General features: G+C 44.1%; 2 protein-coding genes across 3 annotated transcripts; both read left to right on the forward strand.

Annotated features, from left to right (window-relative positions):
- Nucleotides 1-808: 808 nt before the first annotated feature.
- Nucleotides 809-11,657, forward strand: gale (UDP-galactose-4-epimerase). The gene is made up of 11 exons (XM_060052053.1): nucleotides 809-992; nucleotides 1,485-1,622; nucleotides 1,852-1,967; nucleotides 2,166-2,279; nucleotides 2,521-2,697; nucleotides 2,931-3,044; nucleotides 3,150-3,216; nucleotides 9,796-9,881; nucleotides 10,058-10,135; nucleotides 10,573-10,687; nucleotides 11,316-11,657. The coding sequence occupies exons 2-11, from the start codon at nucleotides 1,502-1,504 to the stop codon at nucleotides 11,366-11,368; spliced, it is 1,041 nt and encodes a 346-aa protein (XP_059908036.1). The 5' UTR covers nucleotides 809-992; nucleotides 1,485-1,501; the 3' UTR covers nucleotides 11,369-11,657.
- Nucleotides 11,658-11,868: 211 nt separating this feature from the next.
- On the forward strand, nucleotides 11,869-16,115 carry zbtb8a (zinc finger and BTB domain containing 8A). Of its 2 annotated transcripts, none has more exons than XM_060052050.1 (4): nucleotides 11,869-12,051; nucleotides 13,277-14,298; nucleotides 14,603-14,772; nucleotides 15,235-16,115. In XM_060052050.1, exons 1-4 carry the CDS (start codon nucleotides 11,984-11,986, stop codon nucleotides 15,580-15,582), a joined length of 1,608 nt encoding a protein of 535 aa, XP_059908033.1. In that variant the 5' UTR covers nucleotides 11,869-11,983; the 3' UTR covers nucleotides 15,583-16,115. The 2 variants fall into 2 exon arrangements, with proteins under 2 accessions (XP_059908033.1, XP_059908034.1); XM_060052051.1 differs by having other exon boundaries at nucleotides 13,277-14,286.
- Nucleotides 16,116-16,132: the final 17 nt, after the last annotated feature.

The following is a 16,132-nucleotide window of genomic DNA, read 5'->3' on the forward strand; positions in this document are numbered from 1 at the left end:
AAACCATATCATAAACCATCATGAACACTAAACACAGATTAAACAGACTAGCATTAACGAAAAGACGACTGGAAACCAACTATTGTAGTTGTTTCTTCTCTGACAGGACTCTGAGATTCCCTTTTTAATAATATGCATTTCATAGAACAACTTTCACTGACTTGTATCAATAGAGCGATATCAGTGGATAAATTACCTTGATTTATGTATTTAATTTGATTGATTCATTTACACTAATATAATGTAATAATATATGCAATTGGGATTTAATTTGTGAGTTGTATTAAACAATGGGGATATTATGTACGGTATAACAATTATCAGCTGTATCAATGTCTGCTATGTACATCATAACATTCAATAAAAACTAGCAACTTATGTATTTACAGAAAATAATGTAATGTAATGTAATGAACACGGACAGTCCTACACATCAGCACTGTTTGCCTGCGGCACTGTTTGCCACTGTTTGCCTGAGGCTCAAAGGTGTCAACGTGACAACTTTTCTGACGTCAGAGTCTGAAAAGGCGTTGCTTCCTGGTTCAACACAACTCTGCCGTCCACGTACACAAGTAATGCAGCGCACAGTTCCGGTATTCTTACAAAATAAAGGTTCCACTCACCTGTAAATATAAATAACATAATCAAATTCTTGTATTCAATAAATATTATAACATGTTGCCCGTTCTATTTTTTTTTTTTTCATTCTATACATAGGCGTTGCTTCATCATGCTATGTTATATGTTGATTCATCACGATTCAATTCAACGCTATTATAAAAGCTTTTACTTCGAAAGTATTGAAGGAAGTCGAACTTCATTGTTGGTACTTCATAAATTACACGTCTTACAGAAAGAGGTGGACAAAACAAACATAGCAATGTGACAAGTTCCATATCCGGACAGATAGTTGATTATCTTGACTTTCAGTTCTTCCTCTAATTGACTGGACGCGTTTGCGCTGTGACTTTTGAATTACGAAACACACTCCTGTAAGTATTTTCATATGAATCATATTTATACACCTGTATCATTTATTTTCATTAAACGCAATTAATAAGTAGTGGTGGAACGATATCGATGTCTTAGAAAGATACCTCACAGTACTTCATAATTCTCATTATAAGTTATATCATTATATTTAATTTAGCAAAAGATTGACATGATCTGTGATTCTTTTTGAGTGTCATCTTTAAGTAGGGACGTTACTCTACTGTAGTATGAATGTTAGACAGGTAAGACAACCGTTCTGTTATTAACCAATGTGTCAATAGAGACTCGTAATTTAGGGACTCGTAATTTATTTCCGGACACCAACAGTAATATACGTGTTATAAGCCTATAAGGAAGATAACACACCTAGTGACGTGACTCATTCACATAATACAAGCTTGTAAAGGTTGACCAAACTGAAGCACTCTCCTCCTTAATAAATCCCATTACATTAAGTACTCAGCTCATTAAATGTATCTATGTATCTACAGTTCTAAAACAGGTAGGAATGGCAGGCAAAGTGCTCGTGACAGGAGGAGGAGGCTACATTGGCAGTCATTGTGTGGTGGAGCTCATTGAAGCTGGCTACTCTCCAGTTGTCATCGACAACTTCAGCAATTCTGTTCGGGGTGAGTTTCAGTGGACTAAAGTATATAATGTGTCTGTATTTCTTGCCTAAACTAAATTTCTATATTAATTCAGACAATTCAGACTAAACTGTTTATGTTTATCTGTATGTATGTGTGTTCTTTTTTGGGTACGTTTTATTCAACGCCTCATTGGTGTAATAAAGTGCTATATAAAACGCAGACGTGTGTGTCCTTATGCACTGGCTCACGTGCTACATCCTGTTTGTAGGAGAAGGGGATGTGCCAGAGAGCCTGCGCAGGATAGAGAAGTTTCTGAAAACTTCCATTGAGTTCCATGAACTAGACCTTCTTGACCGAGAAGGATTGGAAGATGTCTTCAAAAAGGTATGGAATTATTATCAACACACCATTGCCCTATATGCTCACAAGGTCAGACTTGTATGTAGAAATTGCCTCGAAGACGTTTCTCTTTAGTTGTTTCTGCCACTCTGCCATGAATAGCGTTCTTTTTGCAGATGCAGTTGCCTACCTTGAGAAATGTGTTTGTGTGTTTATGTTCATTTATTTTGTTTCCTCTTTCAGCATTCCTTCATTGCGGTGATGCACTTTGCGGGCCTGAAAGCCGTTGGAGAGTCTGTGCAGAAGCCTCTGCTTTACTACCAGGTCAACCTCACAGCGTCCATGAACCTGCTCCAGGTGAGTGCTGACACTGCGCCCTAACAACGTTCACCCCAGCTCGCTGGCCGCACCTAGATCTGTTGCAAAGCAACAACTATGAAAAACAACCCTGGCATGCCTTAATTAAAAAATATTTTTAGACGCTGCCGTAATATTACTGGGCACGCCTTCAATTGTTATAGTTGAGAACTTGCCTTTCCACTACATACTCTGCTTAACATTAAGTTTGTGTGTGTCTTTTTGTGTGTGTGTTTCCCAGGTCATGCAGGCTAACGGAGTGCACAACCTGGTGTTCAGCAGCTCGGCCACGGTGTACGGAGACCCCCAGCGGCTGCCCATCGACGAGCAGCACCCGGTGGGGGGCTGCACCAACCCCTACGGCAAGACCAAGTTCTTCATCGAGGAGATGATCAGCGACCAGTGCAAGGCCAATGAGGTCCGTGCACAAGTATGAGTGGAGAGGGCATGATGTGATACAAGATGTCCTCTGGAGTACTAGTTTAAGATTAATTAATCATTTAATTAATTCAATTATTTTCCTGGTCCTAGAGGCCGCATCACATGTATAGATACACAGATATAGAAATAAATAAAATACATATGTAAACATAGATTTGATTTCAAGCTAATCATTGTAGTTGTATTGAAAACCTTCTTGTGTCTGCACAGGACTGGAATGCAGTTCTGCTGCGGTACTTCAACCCGATCGGAGCTCACATCAGCGGCCTCATCGGAGAGGATCCTCAAGGCATCCCCAACAACTTGCTCCCATACGTTGCACAGGTACAATGTCTGCCGGCCTGGGAGCGACGGGTCACCGGACGTTACATTATCGTTATCTCCGACGCAAAACTTTTTTGTTCTTTCTTTTCTGGGAACCACACCCAGGTTGCCATTGGGAGAAGAGAGCACCTCAGTGTGTATGGTGATGACTACGACACACCTGATGGGACAGGTAATAGAGAGGCACCCAGATCAGCAATTAAACCTTATTTGTACTTTTAGATATGTATAAATATATGAATTCATGGATTGTAAACATAGTATTTGAGTTTCAGAAAACATGTTTTTTGAAGCTGTTTGCTGGAAATAGCTTTTAGGAAAAAAAATCTCACCTACCGCTATTCCCTTCTGTTTCAGTCCCTTCAGAATGCGCTGTTTCTGGTGTCTGTAGCTTTAATGCAAATGAGCTGCTGCAAATTGACCAATGAGCTGTCAGACTGAACCACAGCATGGAGGACAAGGGATTGTTGCCATTTGCGGACTCCTGGAGCTCTATATCTATATAAGATAGTATAATAATAATAATAATAATAATAATATTATATATGGGTATTTATATAAAATTATATCTAATATCACGGCCAAAAGCTATGTGCGCCTCGGATGATATTATGAATCATAAATACTGCGTCTGACGTCTCTGGTACTTCCACAACAAGTAAAGACTCGTAGTGGGGGTTATCTCGGCCTTGGTTGAGGAGAATAGGGGGAAAGGAACTTTGGCCTTGACTCTCTGAAGTCCATGAACCACGACATGGAGGAGAAAGCGATTGTACTCCGGGAGCTGAGCTGCCGGACCGCCTCCGAGCTCCCCGCGCCGGAGCTGCCGGAATGCCGCTGAAGCTTCGGCGGAAGTCGGAATCTGCAGAATACCTATTAACCAATAGAATTTGCCTTGGATAAGAGGCAGCAGAGAGAGAGGTCATGTTTCCCGAAGCTCCGCTAGGCATTGGAAAAAAACTACTTAATTCATCGTTCAGATCTACTTTATCTTATTTTATTTCATGATCCAATACCTAACAATATATAGTTTGTTTCCGTCGTCCTCCATCGCTCGATTCAACAATACATTTTGCCACTTTTTATGACTCCCGGATCAGACCGCAGAAAAAGCCTTGGACTTTCCTATCGCCAACATGCCCTCTGTACTCGGATATCTCGGGCACGGAGACTGGGAAATGCACAGACTGCACCAAACTGCAACAGACAGTGGCTTTATTTGAAACGAGACTAGCAGCATTAGAAAAATGCAAAGGACTCCACCAGGATACAGTGCCGATGGGTGAGTTTGCTGAGCTCACTCAGATACAGCAAGATGATCAAAGCTACACTGTATCCTTCCCGAAGCTGGACAAGAGAGAGACAGTTCCAGCTGCGTCTCACTGGCACAGAGTCCGCGCTAAGCCAAAACAACATACCAAAGTGAATCAACAAGTTCACTCAACGCCAAATGCTAAGCTACCCAAAGCTAAAGTTACATGTATCAGCCGGATTAGCCCGTCACTGAAATTAACCCTGCCACTGAAGAACCGGTTCCTGCCACTTCAAGAGTCCACGAACGCGCCTGCCACCCATGCACCCCTGAGCCCCGAGATACGTCCGGGTGGACAGAGACGGAACAAGAACCAGTCGCCATGGAGGCGAGCTGCGCATGCCTCGGGCACCTGTGCACCCCTGACCCCTGAAATGTGTCCGGACAGACGGTACGGACAGAGATGGAACAACCAGTCGCCACGGAGGCGGGCTGCGCATGTGTCTGCCACCGTCCAACAAGGGCCCATCTCAGATCAACCAGACATTCTGATTATAGGAGACTCAACCATCAAGGATATAACCGGTAAGAAGATCAAAACATGCAACTTCCCATATCAACCATAAACTAGCCAAAATCATATTGTAAAACCCCAAAATCTCACAGATTATTGTGCATGCAGGATTTAATGATATTCAAAGAGAACAGTCAGAACTTCTGAAGAGGGATTACACTGATCTATTGGATACACTGGACAAAATACACATCAAGTCATTAATCAGTGGACCCATACCAGCAGTTGACAGGGGAATAAACCGATTCAGTCGTCTACTTGCACTGAATACATGGCTTTCCAGAGTCTGCAATGAAAGAGGAAGGGGCTTTATTGACAATTTCAACTTATTCTGGGGGCGCAAATATCTTTTCAGAGCAGATGGCCTACACCCAAACAGGTTAGGCTCAAAACTGTTGAGGAACAATCTTCTCTTCTCGCTTTCCCACAAATCTCCATGGTCTGACGCACAGGCCACAGTAAGAGCACAGGTTGAGAAGAAGCAAGACTACAGCCTCCCCCACACATCTACTCTGCCACTATCTGACACACAGATAGCAGACAGCCCACAGACCTTGAAGAGAGACAACAGCCCGCCCGACGCCATCAACACTGTGCCTTCCCCCATCGCTGATGCTGGCTTGGCGAGGAACGGCCACCCCCCTCCTCTGCATTCCCCCATCGACGATGACCTCCAGCCTCATGTCTCCCATAGCCACAACAACAACTCCAGCCCCAATGTCTCCTCCCTTTGCGATTTTCCAGCGGAATTTAAGAAACTGGAATATGTTGGAATCAAACTTGCATCAGTGTCAATGATAGCATCGCCACGTCATGGCCACAGGCTGATAACACCCAAGAGGATGGCGCCCCAGCCCCCCCCCCTGTACTGATAGTAGTCCTGAGTATTACTGAGACAAAAAAGGGTTCAGCCGTAGACACAGTATAAAGGAGGTTTCACATAATCTGCTGAACCCAAGGTTGCCTACGTCAAAGCAGGGCAACTTTCGCATTCATGCTGTAACCACTAAGAGAGTAAAAAAAGGGAAACTTAGACACACTGCTAACCTCACAAATCTCATATCTATTGCCTCCAAACCAAAAACAACCTTAAAGCCTATCAACAACACCATCAGGATGGCTCTACTTAATGTGAGGTCTCTTAATAACAAATCATTTTTAGTTAATGATTTTATTACCACTTCTAAACTGGATTTTATGTTTTTAACTGAAACATGGCTGGAACAAATTAACAGTGCAACCGTTCTGATAGAGACAGCTCCTCCCAACTATAACTTTTTTGATGCATGTAGATCTGGATAAAGAGGTGGAGGGGTTGCTGCTATATTTAAAAATGTATTTCAGGGGAAACAGATGTTATTTGGTGATTTTTTTCCATCGTTCGAATACCTTAGTGCTGTATTGAAATGCTCCCCCAGAGTTCTCCTATTAATTATTTACAGGCCACCCACATATTCTGCAAAAAATTTCGATGACTTCACAGAATTATTGTCAAGCATCTCCACAGAATTTGACTGTCTAGTTATAACTGGTGACTTCAATTTTCATACTGATGATTTGAATGACAAGTGTGCAAAAAAACTTTTTACAATTTTGGACACATTTGAACTGTCTCAACATGTGAAAGAGGCTACTCATTGTAAGGGGCACACTCTAGACCTGGTTATCACAAAGGGCCTCAATGTTTCTGATCTCTCTGTGACTGATCCTTCCTTGTCTGACCACCTTTGTGTTTTCTTTAACATATCTTTTATTCCCGACATACAGACAAAATCAAACACTGTAAAAAAAACGGTATATCAATGAAGATTCTAATGTACTTTTTAAAAAGGCCATCTCCTTGCTACCACCTCTAAACCCATGTTCTGCTGATGATCTTGTAGAAAACTTCAATTTGAAAATTTTGAAAGTCATAGATGTCATTGCACCTTATAAGGTTAAAACGATTTCTGGAAAGCAAAAGGCACCCTGGAGAAAAGCTGCTTCTGTAACAGCACAGAAAAAAGAATGCAGGAAGGTTGAACGCATCTGGCGTAAAAAAAAACTTCATATTCACCATGATATCTATAAAGAGAACCTCCGTGCCTACAATTTAGACTTAAAAAATAGAGAAACATTTTTCTCCAATATCATTAAAACCAACACTAATAATGCAAAAACCCTATTTGCAACTGTTGACAGACTGACCAACCCCCCAACACAAATTCCACCTGATCTCCATTCCACGCAGAAATGCAATAAGTTTGCAGCTTTTTATACTGATAAAATTGAAGGTATCAGACGCGCCATCAATATCTCCACTTCAAACAAAAATGTTGGACTACCACCCTGTTGAGGCAAAAATAACGTGGCAAGGATGGCATGCTTTAATGTTATAGACTCTCAAAATCTTGTGGAAACTGTGACACAACTAAAGCCATCCACCTGTTGCCTTGATACTATACCTACCAACCTCTTTAAGGATGTTTTCGACTGCCTAGCAGTAGACATATTGCAGATAGTTAACAACTCTCTCCGGTCAGGCAATTTCCCAAAAGCTTTGAAAACTGCAGTTATTAAACCCCTTTTAAAAAAGCGGAGCCTAGATGCCTCTATTATTAACAACTACAGACCAATATCAAATCTACCCTTCATACGTAAAATCATTGAGAAAGTTGTCCTCCAGCAACTTAATCACTTCCTGGCATCAACTGGTTGCTATGACACCTTCCAAATGGATTTCGACCCCTGCACAGCACTGAGACCGCCCTTATTAAAGTTGTAAACGACATCCGTCTTAACACAGACTCTGGCAAAACCTCAATACTAATGCTACTTGACCTCAGTGCTGCATTCGACACTGTAGACCATACATTACTTCTGGACAGGTTAGAAAACTGGGTGGGGCTTTCAGGCACCGTCTTAAATTGGTTCAGGTCCTACCTACAAAATAGGAACTACTTTGTTTCCATTGGCGACTTTGTATCAGAATCAACCAACGTGACATGTGGAGTCCCACAAGGTTCGATCGTAGGACCCTCTTTATTCAACATCTACATGCTCCCACTAGGGCGAATCATGCAAAATAACTATTGACCATCATTGCTATGCTGATGACACGCAAATCTATGTATCGCTATCACCAAATGACTATCGGCCCATAGATCTGCTGTGCCAGTGCATTGAGCAAGTGAAAGAATGGATGTGCCGAAATTTCCTTCAACTAAATGAGGACAAAACAGAGATAATTGTATTTGGTTCTAAAACGGAAAGGCTTAATGTAACCCAACACCTTCACTCTCTGTCCCTGAAAACCTCAATCAAAGCCAGAAATCTAGGGGTTATCATGGATTCAGATTTACATTTCGACAGTCACATCAAATCAGTTACAAAATCGGCATATTATCACCTTAAAAATGTAGCAAGACTTAGAGGGCTCATGTCCACCGAAGACTTACAAAAACGTGTACATGCCTTTATCACTAGTAAGCTTGATTACGGCAATGGTCTCCTTACAGGTCTCCCAAAACAAACTCTGAGAAAGCTTCAGCTTGTTCAGAATGCTGCTGCTAGAGTTCTAACAAAGACCAGAAAATGTGATAATATTACACCAATTCTGAAATCGTTACATTGGCTTCCTGTAGGTCAGAGAATTTATTTTAAAATCATGTTGCTAACCTATAAATCCATACATGGTTTAGGCCCAAAATATTTAACTGATATGCTTCCACTACATCAGCCTTCTAGACCACTAAGATCCTCTGAGACCAATCTGTTAATTATCCCCAGAGTAAACACAAAACATGGGAAAGCAGGATTTAGTTACTATGCAACAAATACCGTATTTTCCGGACTATACGTCGCTCCCGAGTATTAGTCGCATCAGTCAAAAAATGCTCCATGACGAGGAAAAAAACATATATACGTTGCATCGGTGTATAAGTCGCATTTATTTTTAAACATTTAAACAAGAACGTTTAGTCTGGAGAGACTGAATAAAATTGCAATAGCAATATAGGCTATATATAAACATAACAAGTGATATTCATCTCCTTGGCAACTACCTGGGCATGGAGACGCAACTGCACCGTTGATAAGCCCCGGCCAGCAGCATGCTGTTCAATGACCCATCTGTGGACTCGTTCCTCCAGCTCTGGCCATCGGGCTTTCAGCCCCCGGTTAGCTTTCTTTGTTTTTTTCATCGCAATTAGAGTTTCCTCGGCTTTTCGCCAGTCCCGGACAAGTTTTTCACTCACCCCAAACTTTCTTTCTGTTGCTCGATTGCCGTTTTCGGCTGCATACTTTATAATCTGCAGTTTAAATTGTGCAGTATAGCTTTTTCTTTTTGGCGGCATTTTATTTTGTGTTCTCTTTTGTTTTGTCTACGGTCTAGTTTATTTATAATTTATTCGGTGGTGCAGTAGGCTTGCAGCGTTCAGTTGTAGGCCTAATGAATGACGGTGCCATCTTGCGGCCGAAGATTATGTACGCACAATTTTGGCATATAAATCGCTTCGAAATATAAGTCGCAGGGCAAGCCAAACTACAAAAAAAACGCGATTTATAGTCCGGAAAATACGGTAGCTGGAATAAACTCCCAGAGGATTTAAGACTTGCCCCAACTCTGAGCACCTTTAAAACAAGACTGAAGACTTTTATGTTTGCAATAGCTTCCTGCTAAATCTTAAATACATTGCACTTTCTAAAAAGCTTTTTTAACTTTTCCTTTGTTTTCTATTTTAATACTAAAATGCCTTTTTGACTTTCTATTTTACCCATTTCTTTGCATATGTTTTTCTTTTACTTATCTATTATTTTATTTTATTGTATGACAATGTTTATATGTGAAGCACTTTGAGTCTGCCTTGTGTATGAAAAGTGCTATATAAATAAAGTTGCCTTGCCTTGCCTTGCCTTGAATAAATAACACCTTTTGTTTTTGCTAGGTGTGAGAGATTATATCCATGTGGTTGATCTGGCCAAGGGACACATAGCTGCCTTGAAGAAGCTGCAGGACAACTGTGGGTGCAAGGTAAGACCCCCCCCCCCCCCCCCCCCCCCCCGGGCTTTAGTGCCTATTTCTGTAGATAATAATTGTGTGTGTGTGTGTGTGTGTGTGTGTGTGTGTGTGTGTGTGTGTGTGTGTGTGTGTGTGTGTGTGTGTGTGTGTGTGTGTGTGTGTGTGTGTGTGTGTGTGTGTGTGTGCAGGCGTACAACCTCGGGACCGGCACTGGGTATTCAGTGCTCCAGATGGTTAAGGCAATGGAGAAGGCCTCTGGCAAGAAGGTGAGTCGCAGTGATGACCTGGGCTGGCGAGTTAATAAAAAAGATTTTAAATTAAAAGAAATTGGTTTGCACTGCGCAACTAAAGGAAAAACTAAATAAGAACATTTTAGGAAAGCTAAAATAAACCCTGACATAAACTCTGTATGGTAGCATAACGGTACATGAAAACTAGGAATATGGTGATGCCCAGCCTATGTACTGCCTCACTGCAGCTAATCATGAAAGCACATTTCATGTCTACCAGTTGCCTAGGAGGTTAGCCAGGAAGTGGTAGGATAGGTGGCGCCTTGCACCTTCAGAGCACTCTAGCGATTGATGGGTTTAAAAGGCCCCTTGAGTCTGCAAATAATTGAATAAGTAGAGTGGAGTCCTGTAATGATTCCAGTAATGAATCGGACTCAAATCCCATTCCTCATCCTCATCCCTGTCCTCTGTAGATCCCGTTCCAAGTCGCCCCTCGGAGGGACGGGGACGTGGCGTCCTGCTATGCCGACCCCCGCACAGCTGCAGAAGAGCTGGGCTGGAAGGCTGAGTTTGACCTTGAGAGAATGTGTAAGGGCAATGCACACCAGACCATGGTGCTAAACACGGCTGCTTGCATACACACTGTTGCTAGCATTCACACGGCGGTTCACATATGCATACACACCGTTGCTAGCATGCACACCGCTGCTAGCATGCACACCGCTGCTAGCATACACACGGCGGTTCACATACGCATACACACGGCTGCTAGCATGCACACTGTTGCTAGCATTCACACAGCGGTTCACATACGCATACACACTGCTGCTAGCATACACACTGCTGCTAGCATACACACTGCTGCTAGCATGCACACCGCTGATAGCATGCACACCGCTGCTAGCATACACATCGCTGCTAGCATACACACCGCTGCTAGCATACACACCGCTGCTAGCATATACACCGCTGCTAGCATACACACGGCGGTTCACATACGCATACACACTGCTGCTAGCATAAACACAGCTGCTGGCCGCATGCCACCGCAACCTTCTTTCATTGTTCTGGCTGAATTATCTAAATATTTCTTGGGCCTAATATTTATGCATATAATATTTTGATTCATGTGATCACAAATATTATAAATACTTATTATTTTCTATTTATTTTATTGGTGTAGAATATTAACTCTTGTATTTTCTTTTCAACATAGGTGAGGATTTGTGGCGCTGGCAGTCCTCTAACCCAACTGGCTTCTCCAGTTGATGATCTGTTGCAGTGGCCATGCTTTCACTCCAAGATGTGATCTGCTAGCATCTGCTATCTGCTAAAAAAAGATCTGCCTTTTTTTAAATGTATTTAATTCATATATTTATGCATAATTTGATTGAGATTCCAAGGTATTTGCAATCATGCACTCATCTAGAGACTAACAACCGGTACTTTATTTTGACATTTACATGTAAGGAATGAATGTTTTCTCATATAATATAGGGGGATGATAATGGAGAAAATTAATTAAAGTAAACTTTAAAAAAAAAAGAAGTGCTGCCTATGTTGTCTCGATCCTTTTTTATATGTGATATTTTGGTTATTTTGTGGTGCCAATGGCATGACCATTTATTTGAACGAAATAAATGAAATCAAACACTGAAGGAATATTTTAGCCTTTACAACTTTGAGGTGTATGTAGAGCACATTTAGGACACACTGGGGCTTTAAATGGCTTTTTGGCCCTTGGGCACCCACTTAAACGCCCACGTCAGCAAAGTCGACCATTCGGTCTGAACGGGTTTCGGTCTTTAGGGCTGAGCAGGAAGTGCTTGAGTGGGAACCCTGTTTGTAAAAAAAAACAGGGGGAGAGGCCAGCAGAAATAAAAGATGGAAATGGTGCCAGACATGGGGTCGACTCGACTCTATCGGCCATCGGGTGAACCGGGTCATCATCAGTGAGTATCAAAATAATTTATCACGATTATTGGCGTTAAAAAAAAAATGGGGGCGAGTTGGGGCGTAAACGGGTCTTGCGGACATCGCATGCCCGAGACGAGTCTCTGGAATCAGCAGCAGGCAAATACGACTTCCCACGCTCATGTGGTCTTGGAATTTTCAATCCACGCAAAGACCATTGTCCTTTAAACCAACAGAAAACGGGTGTTGCAGTATATATAATTGAAAGCGTATATATGAGCCTCTGTGTCTGCAACTTCCTTTTCTATTGTGTTGGAGCGGTAGCCTGCAAGTGGGCGTCCCTCAGTGCTGAGTTGAGCTGAGCGCTGCTCTCTCCAGAGCCGAGCTGCTGCTGCCCGCTTTTTGTTGGACTGTTGCTAGATTCACAAACGTCTAAATTGGAAAAAGTCACCCAACATGAATGTATATTTCTATGCATCTGGTTTACAGTTGATGGATAACGGGTGTTGCACCGTAGGTAAGGCTACTCGGGCGATGCGTCGCTTAATTGGAAACGCATGCGATGCCTTTGGCAATGACTCTAGACACACAGGTAGTATTTCCACAACGCATCGGTAAGATACGATATATGTTTATTCACGTGGGTTTTAGTTTAAATCTTTAGATATTTCACGTAGTCCAGGTTTCTTACGGGACGACGCCAGGGGTTTTGTCACCCGATGCTTTTTCTGTGTCGGGTGTTACCCATCAGTAGTCTTTGATGGAAGGTTCAGCCAGCCACTCATAGCACAGAGGCAGCTCTAATGGGCGGGTGCTCTGTGGAGTCGACATAAAGCGCCACCCTGAGAAACAAAGACTCAATCTTTGCCAACCTATGTATTTTTTTTATTTATTGTTATTTATTTAATGGGGGTGTCGTATTGACACCTTATAATAAGCTGAGACAATGGGTTGCTCATTGTCAAGGGAAAAAACGGAAAGACAGAATAAGGGTGTGTCTAGATAACTAGATGTTTTGAATACAAACACAGTCATGCCTCTCCCTTCTCCTTTTGATTTAGCTTAATTTTTTTTTATTTGAAGCTAAATCAATCAAATTATTGGTTCCATCACCATAGTACAAATACAAATATCCCCTCCCTGACAACAGATCGACTCACCAATATAACCACCAAAATATGGGTCTTTAGGGTTCTGTATCCGTAACTAAGAATCACTACTCCAGTCCGTCCACAAAGCTAACCCCTGCTGATGTGGTGGCAGGCAGGCCCAGCGATGGTTCAACGCGGCGGACATCACGGTGGCCCACCAGAGACACCTGCTGAAGCAGCTGGACCAGCAGCGCTGCCAGGAGCTGTTCTGCGACTGCAGCGTGCTGGTGGAGGGGCAGCTGTTCCGCGCCCACCGCAACGTCCTCTTCGCCAGCAGCGGCTACTTCCGCATGCTGCTCTCCCCCCAGGGCTCGGACACGGCCTCGGCCACCTTCGACACCTTCAGCCCCGACACCTTCGCCCTCATCCTGGACTTCATCTACTCGGGCCAGCTGGACCTGTCCAGCCACAACGTGATCGAGGTGATGTCGGCCGCCAGCTACCTGCAGATGACCAGCGTCATCAACCACTGCAAGACCTTCATCAAGTCCTCCCTGGAGATCAGCGTGAAGGAGGAAGAGGAGGAGCTGGAGGTGGAGAGGGGTGGGGGTGGGGGTAGGGGCGGGGGCGGCATCCACCTGATGGAGGCGCAGGGCCCCTTCTCCTGCGGCGACGACGACGACGACGACGACGACGACGACGACGAGAACCTCTCGGACCAGGAGGTCGATCGTCCTCATCATCCGCCCCCTCATCTCCGTCTCCACCCGCAGGGCGCTCAGACCCCCGCGGGCTCCGTGAGCCCCCCGCCGGCCCTGTGGACCCACGACGGGGCCCACCTCACCAAGCAGGTGTTCCTGCTGAAGGACCCGGATCAGACGGCGCCGTCGCTGGCCTCCAGGGCCGACGGCGGCGGCGGCGGCGTGAGCCCGGCTCACGCGGGGCTGGAGGAGGCCAACACGGGGGCGGAGGACCCCCTGGACCCCCTGTTCACCGTGTCGGGCCCGGAGCAGCGGCGCAGGAAGAGGGGGGCCCGGAGGACGGGCCCCTACTGCACGCGCTCGTCCACCAACAACGACCCCCCCGAGGTGCAGGAGGCCCGCTCGCAGAAGGCGGAGAAGGCGGAGGAGCTGTACGCCACCCTGCCCACCATCGTGGGCGTCATCGGACAGTTCCATAACGGTGATATTTCTGGTTTGTTTTTAAACTCTGCCCTTTTATGGATGACAGCTTTAACAACCTCAAAGGGCCTCACAGGGCCGCGTGTTTAGATGAGGATACACTACTATCAGTTACTGGTTCCACAGTGATATGTATTAATGGCACACAAGAGAGCTGCAGGGTGGACAGCATAATCATAAACTTACTAATTATGCAAAACATTTAAACTTTTTACCCATAATCCCCCTCCCCCCAAACAAATCGTTGATACCATCCAACCCGATAAAAATAAAATCCCATTCATTTTTTTCAACCTCCCGTCTCGCTCTCCCCTCAGACTCCAACCCCACCATGCGCTACAAGTGTCCCTTCTGCACGCACACGGTCAAGAGGAAGGCGGACCTGAAGCGCCACCTGCGCTGCCACACGGGCGAGCGGCCGTACCCCTGCCAGGCCTGCAACAAGCGCTTCACCCGGCTGGAACACCTACGCAGCCATTTTGAAACGGTACGGGAGATGTTCCAAAGCCTCCGACTTGAATTGTTTGCAATGAGTGCCTGTGCTGAGGAAATCCCTTTTCAGAAGGGAGTTAAACACGCACATTGACGATGATCCTGCTTCTTTATTGGTGAAAGTAACCCAGGTCCGAGCAATATAGTGAGCAGGCTCTCCTCCTTTCTATAACTTCATTATTTTCAGTAATATGAAATATAAAATCATTGTGCTGAAAAAACAGTACAATGCCCAGTGATTAGCTCTACTATTTAAAGGAATAGAAAAACGGTATGAATGCTGGTTTTACTAGCTTGTGTTTAATCTCAATAGTTTCCTGTCTGATTAGCTATTCTGAAGGAGGTCCGCCCCTCCTCTAGTTTAAAGTTTGACAACGATGAAGAAGACCTATTAACGATTCAGACATTTCTTTGGGATTATGACCCCCTCTCTCTCATTCCTCTTGGACCGTTCCAGATCCATCAGGCGCGGAAGCTGGTGTGCAAGAAGTGCAAGTGTCCGCTGACGGAGGAGGCCAGCCACGTGGTGTGCGAGGGCACGCGGCGCTACCGCATTTGCGCCACGTGCATCCAGGAGGAAGTGGGCTTCGAAAGCCTTCCCATGGAGGACAGCCTGGAGGGCCTTGACCAGGAGCCGGCCCTGCTCCTGGGGGTGGACGGCGAGGAGGAGGGGGAGACCCAGAGGTCCTGGCTGACCAGCATGGAGCAGCAGGAGGAGGATGAAGACGAGGACAATCTGGCGGAAGACTCGGGGACCGATCTCATCATCCACGAGGTGGACGACAGCGACGAGGAAGTGCAGTGAACAGAGGCCTGTGTGTGTGTGTGTGTGTGTGTGTGTGTGTGTGTGTGTGTGTGTCAGTGCACACACTGAGGACTGATGTTCATGACTGAGGTTTATATGCTGTATCATCTGGTGAACGATGAAAATGCAAATGTTAACGTAAACTGGTTAGAGCCAAGGGGGGGAAATATTATTTCAGGATTAATATTTTTAATCCAGTGGAGATTTTGTGATTACTTATAAATTTAAAGTATTCAAAGCATGCACTAGGTACAGTTTTCATTTCTTAATACAATTATGTTATTGAATCATGCATGCAATGGCCTTCCCAATAATGAAACTGTTTAGAAGAAATCCAGGTTTGACAAAATATCGAGCGCACTAACGAGAATGTGCCAAAATCAATGAGTTTATTTAATATACACATTTCTAGTTCATGTTCCTCTGTGAGACTTTGATATCACAGTTTGAGTTATTGTATACATGCTTGAAAGTATTTATTAAAATATTTTTTTTTATTACGTTTTTCACAAATTAAAGATATTTTCATATTATTCCTCGTGCTGTTTTG

Source organism: Gadus macrocephalus, chromosome 5 (assembly GCF_031168955.1).
Source record: "Gadus macrocephalus chromosome 5, ASM3116895v1".
Taxonomy (NCBI): Eukaryota; Metazoa; Chordata; class Actinopteri; order Gadiformes; family Gadidae; genus Gadus; species Gadus macrocephalus.

Excerpts from the sequence above, each read along its gene's own strand:
- gale (XM_060052053.1), top strand. The coding sequence starts at position 1,502 with ATGGCAGGCAAAGTGCTCGTGACAGGAGGAGGAGGCTACATTGGCAGT. Across the intron at positions 3,045-3,149 it reads TGCTCCCATACGTTGCACAG|GTTGCCATTGGGAGAAGAGA; the intron begins GTACAATGTCTG and ends AACCACACCCAG. Across the intron at positions 9,882-10,057 it reads AGGACAACTGTGGGTGCAAG|GCGTACAACCTCGGGACCGG; the intron begins GTAAGACCCCCC and ends GTGTGTGTGCAG.
- zbtb8a (XM_060052050.1), top strand. The coding sequence starts at position 11,984 with ATGGAAATGGTGCCAGACATGGGGTCGACTCGACTCTATCGGCCATCG. Across the intron at positions 14,299-14,602 it reads CCATAACGGTGATATTTCTG|ACTCCAACCCCACCATGCGC; the intron begins GTTTGTTTTTAA and ends CTCTCCCCTCAG. Across the intron at positions 14,773-15,234 it reads TACGCAGCCATTTTGAAACG|ATCCATCAGGCGCGGAAGCT; the intron begins GTACGGGAGATG and ends GGACCGTTCCAG.